Below are 6,000 nucleotides of genomic sequence, written 5' to 3' on the forward strand. Positions count from 1 at the left end.
AATAGTAACAGCCGTTTAGGAGATATCTGGGCTTGTTTTTACGTTTTATTGAATTTTCCTAATAATTTAATCCGTTTATTTGATGGAAACCTCCTGGTTTTAACCTGTGACATGCTACTAAAGCGTCCGCCAACTTTTTCTAAGAACCACTGGCGGTTTTTTTGTAAAAAAGTAATTTTAGTTCTGGAAAAAATATCAAACTAAAAAATAAAATTGGCATTAGCAAATTAGCAAATAGGAATAAATAAACAAAGCTAGTTATAATACTAAAACGAGACTAACTTACAATGCAGACAATAGAATCAATGTTTGCAGATGGATTTTGAACAAATATGAGTATGTGGATAAAATTTGCGCATTATGGTCAGCAAATAAGTAATTTATCTCTTAAAGGGCTGCTACCATTAAAATACACCAAGAAACACTTTTCATTCATTTAACGTAACAGTACCTGAATTTAACATTATTTCAACAACAAAAAAACACCAGTGGCGTATTTTTTCTTGAGAAAACGGAGCGGTGCATTCAGTAGCACGCCACTGGTTAATGTTACAAGGTTAATATTACATACAATAAAAGGTCTAATTAAGTGAATACGCTGTAGTAAATTTCATTCAAATCGTTCAGCGCAATATAATAATAGAACATAGTTCAACATAATAGAAAATATTATTTTTGTTTTTGGAAACTTGAGCACCCTGTATCTTGCATACTACGTCCCCCAGAAAAAGAGTTTATAGAGCAAACTACTTATATTTTGGCAACTAATCTATTTCTGCAGTTTCAGTATTTAAAGTGAAATCACCCTGTATAGGTAAATCAAAACTTATTTAACAAATTGCAAGTTTTGCTTTTTCAAAGCTTTTTCTTATTCACTATATACATTTATACCTTTATACCTTTAATAATAATGAAGATATCCTGACATCATTTTTTGTCAATTATATATGTAATTATTTCAACAGAAATAAAAATTCATTAAAAAGACGGTTAACAACCTAAGGTCTTGCTCGAATACACGTGAGGCACCACCTTTGCATTATTTACATAGTTATCCATGCAAAACAGTCACAACAGTGTCTGGCTTACATCCCAGACCTAACCTCATTTGATTTTCATCCGTTCAAAAACGTAATCATTTGTTGTTTGTGTTGCCTATTTTTTTCCCAGCTATCACGAATAAAGTCGTGTTATATTCATATATGTGTTATTTATAAACCTAATAACCCAAATAAGTACGACTGTAATATTTTAATAAGTAGTCGTAATTATGCACCTAATTGCTTCCATTTTGAAATAAAATTGGTTAGAAATAGTAACAGTTACGTTGGCGGCACCCTTTGGCAAGTACCTACTGAGATTGCATAATTTGGTGACCTTATTTTGACAAGTAATTTCTAAAACTCATCTTGAACATAAAATACTCGTCTTAAAATTACATAATTGCATCTAACTCTTTTTACAGGTAGTTTTGAGATTTATTTTTTTTTTAATATAATTAAAATAAAAAATGCAATTTGCATGTATTATTTACACATTCCTTATCATTAGATTTTGTGTGTAAAGAATAAATCATCTCAATAAATAATACCGAAATAAAATCATAGAGAAAAGTTACATAATTTCTTATCTTGTTTTCATTATTGAAATTTAAAATGTATGGCGTCTCTTATCTCTATTAACCTATTAAAAATGATGTTATCTCATGAAATACTATAAAACTGTATGATAAATCTTGAACAAACAAATAAATACAGGTAATGGTACGTAGTTGGTTGTTAAATCGCAAAATTTTTGGCATTTTTACTCAAAAAGCTTATAATAAACTGATATGTTGAAACAGTCAGTATAAGGGTGATTTTGCATTTTTAAAACGTTATTTTTGATATTTAAAATTCAGGGGCAGATATAATACACTATTGAAATTTTATATCCTTATTCGATCCTTTTACCTATAAAGAAAACAATATTTTTGCCCATATAAAGGCTTAATTTTTCAGAAGTAAAAAAAAATGTTACGAATCACTTTTTAATGAAGCAGGATATTTTCTGAAAAATGCTACACTGAAAAATTAGTTAAGAACCATGCTTATGTAATATTAAATATTGGAAAAAGATTATCTATTTATGTGTTTCTCAACCAGCAGTGTATTATTGAGAGATATAGAAGCCTTATTACTCTCCCTATTACAGAACCCTTAGTTGTCAAAATCAATTTTTTCCCATGTAGATACTTTACAATCTAATTGTCTGGTACATCAATAATAATTAACTTTGGTTATATATATACAGAGGTTAGTTTTTTAGTAGAGAGCATGTTGCTTCACTTCAAACTGCATTTTTTTTCATTCAATGTACTTAAGTATCTATAGTATTTTTGTCTGAAAATAAAAAAAAGTTTTCCTTCTTTTCAATATCATCTAAGAACACACATTTTTTTATTTTTTTAAATTTTGCAAAAATATTTATGAATGAGCCATGCTATATGATTTTAAAAAATATTAATACAATACCAACCAATACCAACATAATTAAATAAAGAAACAAACACCTGAAATAAAACCACACCTGTCCAATGTCAGCTACTGTTAACAGTCCAATAGACAAATAAAAAAATTTATGATGCATTTTATTTCTGTACATAAGTACTTCTATATTTATTCATGTCAATTATGTTTAGCACATATTTGTACCCACTTCAAGATATGGAATGTTTTTATCACATATGAATGCTGCCAACATGAGTTGCATTATGCTTAGTTCATGAACATGTTTTAAGTTTTTCACTAATTTCGCTACAGTTTAGAATAGAAAATAACATAATCATTCATTGGAAACAAGATAAAATACGATATTCTGTAAGCTAGGTTGAACTTCACATTTTTTTCCTTTAATTGGATCAAAATTTACATAACTATAATTATTCATGTTTATTCAGGTCCAATTTAACTTTTACTACTAAAATATTAAATTCTTTTTTGTATCTATTACATAGCACATTTGAGCAACCCTATAAAGAAAAAAATATTTTTTAATCTTATAAAATATTTTATCAACATATTAATACCTAGGTATTAATTTATAAAAAAAAATTAAGAAGAAATATTTTCTATACACCTACTATTCAAAACAAAATAAAATTTTGTATAAAGGAAAATATCTAATAATAAGTAAACTATTTTAATGTGTTACTAATCGATATCAGATCATACATTTTTTCTGTTCATTCAATTGAAATGACTCGATCAAAAGATAGGAATTCTAAGGATTTATGCATACATACCCCACCACTAAAATCCTCTAAACACATGAATATTAATTAATTCCCACCTCAACAGGTATATTTATAATCTTTCTCTTCCACAAATCCTTTATTATATAAAAATGTGCTAACGTCACTATAGGTATATCGTTTGGGGTGGCGATCAATCTACGAAATCGAAATATATTCATACATACATACCTTTGTAGGAGTTCCATATTTGAAAAGGTTTTTACTCTTCACAGGGGTAAGTGCCTGCCTCTCGTCACACTGCGACTTGACATCCTCAATATTCTCTCCCAGTAATTCATTCCGTAACAGGATATTATATACAGAACTGTCCCTTGTGTTCTCACCTGTTTCCCTCGTCTTCTTGCCGGACTGAACTCCCTTATTTGGATCTGGGATCGTAGCAAAACTGGTCTCCCAAGTGTTGTTCGCCCTGCAGGGTATATATCTATCGTAGCTGGCTACTCTATGAGGAACTTCAACATCAAACAAATTCCTGGCCACCCCCAGTCTGGATTGTCGAAAAATCATTTCGTCGATATTTGCCAAAGGCATTTTCTGATAGTTATTGTGCACTACTAAATATAAAATCAATGTATAATGTAGACACAGACTGTCGTAAATTTGAGTTACAGGGGCCACTTTATGTAAATAACATGATAAGGGTATGCGGTTCAAATGTCACTTTATATCAAATGCATGTGCACTACGCATTAATTTAAATTTTATAACTGCATAAGTAACAGTGCAGTTGTTAATAACACTTGCTTTATACCTTGTATATTTTCCTATACCTTGGATGGAAAATATGAAGTAAGAACGTCACACTAACTTTAGCTACGTTGAAACTTCCTCACTAAGCGGTTAATTTATTATAATTTAATGTTTCCCCGTCCAATGGTTCAATTTAATAATTTTCATGAGCAAGTACATTGCTTACTCTCTAAAAGCGTTTCTAACTTCTATCCCCTCCAGCAATATGGGGCTTTAAAGATTTAAACGAAATGACAACTTGGCAACGGTGGCAATGATCTGAAGTTAGCCGTTTTCTATAGCTGGCTCCCGAAGTATTCTATTTTTGGGCAATCATTAAGTGTACTAGGTTTAACCGAGCTTAGAGAAACAGGAGCTGGTTTTCAGCTCCTGGTATGATTTATTTTAGGGTAACTGTTAATTGTACTATTTGTACTTATTACTACTCAAAATATTCAGCAAAGAAAATTAATTTAATTCATACTCCGCATTAGAAATAAAGTTGCTAAATTTTATTTGTATTCATATACAATATATTATTTTATATTTATCGTTATTGAAATCATATATAAGCAGATTGTTCCTTTATACATTTTATACTGGGTTGTAGGTATATATATTGAATTTTAATTTTGTAAAATCTGTTGGAAAAAAAATTCTAAAATGTTAGTACATTCGTAAAAATTAATATCAAGTGAGAGTAAATTATCAATTATTTCTTTAAACATATTCCATTAATTCCTAATTAAAACATAATATAAAAATAATAAAATAGATAATGCTCATTTATATATGCTTTCTGGCATAAAAAAAGATTTTATTTTTCAATAACAGGATAATCATATATACAACTACAAACCACACATAATTCATTCAGATAGCTATTTGAAAATTAATCTTTAAAAAAAACTACGAATTCTTTTTCAAATATGTTTGATACTTTATTTGGAAAAAAATAACAAGTACGGAGGCAGAAAATAAACAAAATGTCATTTAGTATTTTTAAAAATAAAACACTGATTTTCAATATGTTAACTAAATGACGTACCTCTGTACGTACTGTTAATTTTCAATTTATTTACAGGTGGAAAAATATCAGACTACATAGAAGAAAATTAAGGTTACCATTTTTGAAATGCCATAATTGTTTGTAACATAATAATAAACTTTATTAATTAGTTTCATAAAACATGCTTATATATATTTCTATTGGCGACAATGAGTATGTGCTAGCTCCTTCGCATATGGCTAACTTCACTAAGCATGAACAGACTCAAAACTAATTTCTACTGACCACACTGAAGTTAGAATATAACTCTAGTTGCTGGCTCCTTAGTCAATCAATACTAATTTCAGATTGGAAAAATCAGAACCGCGCCATTATTCTATGGCTAGAAATTGGCCTCAATGATTTGGGATCGAGGGGGATTATCCCTCTTTATCCTGCCTCATCTCGTGTAGGCCTGGACAGCCTTCGTAGGTGGGCCCCATCCGTCGTCTACCCCGACCGCAAATGCGGCCGGTGTAGGCGCTTTGTGGGACCTCCTTTTGTCCTGGCTGGGCCCCGCCGGCTAGGGCCCTTTCTTCTGGCGCTCTTCTTGCTTCGCCGGCTCGTCTGTGTAAACCCCGGGGGTAGTGTCATGTTTATGTGTGGTATGGTTGGGTAGGGTAGTGCGGCTATGCAGCCTGGGATGCGCTTTGCTAAGGTGGCCCTTAGGCTAGCGCGGGAGGGGAGGGTTAAGGAGGGTATGGGGGGTGTGTGTGTGTGTGTGTGTGTGTCGTTGTCTTCGTTTCTTGATCCTGGCTGTCTCTGAAACAGAAAAGGTTAGCGGGCAGGGGGGGGGTCATTGGGGTGGTCACCCAGGGTCAAAAAGTTGGTGTCTAGGTCTTTTGTGTTTGTCGGTCACGTCGGGTACGTAGTCAACGGCTTGCCTGAGGAGGGGATTGTCATGTCTAGCGGCTACGTCAAATCGTTT

The 6,000-nt window shown here is 31.7% G+C and overlaps 1 protein-coding gene across 1 annotated transcript in view; it reads right to left on the reverse strand.

The window, feature by feature from the left end:
* LOC108916203 (fizzy-related protein homolog) overlaps positions 1-4,232 on the reverse strand; it is a 73,036-nt gene extending 68,804 nt beyond the window's left edge. The window contains exon 1 of the mRNA XM_018722409.2: positions 3,464-4,232. Within this exon, the coding sequence (XP_018577925.1) occupies positions 3,464-3,826 (363 nt within the window). The 5' untranslated portion in view covers positions 3,827-4,232. The remainder of the gene's footprint in view (positions 1-3,463) is intronic.
* Positions 4,233-6,000: the final 1,768 nt, after the last annotated feature.

This window comes from Anoplophora glabripennis, unplaced genomic scaffold, assembly GCF_000390285.2.
Source record: "Anoplophora glabripennis isolate ALB-LARVAE unplaced genomic scaffold, Agla_2.0 scaffold1318, whole genome shotgun sequence".
NCBI classification, from domain to species: Eukaryota; Metazoa; Arthropoda; class Insecta; order Coleoptera; family Cerambycidae; genus Anoplophora; species Anoplophora glabripennis.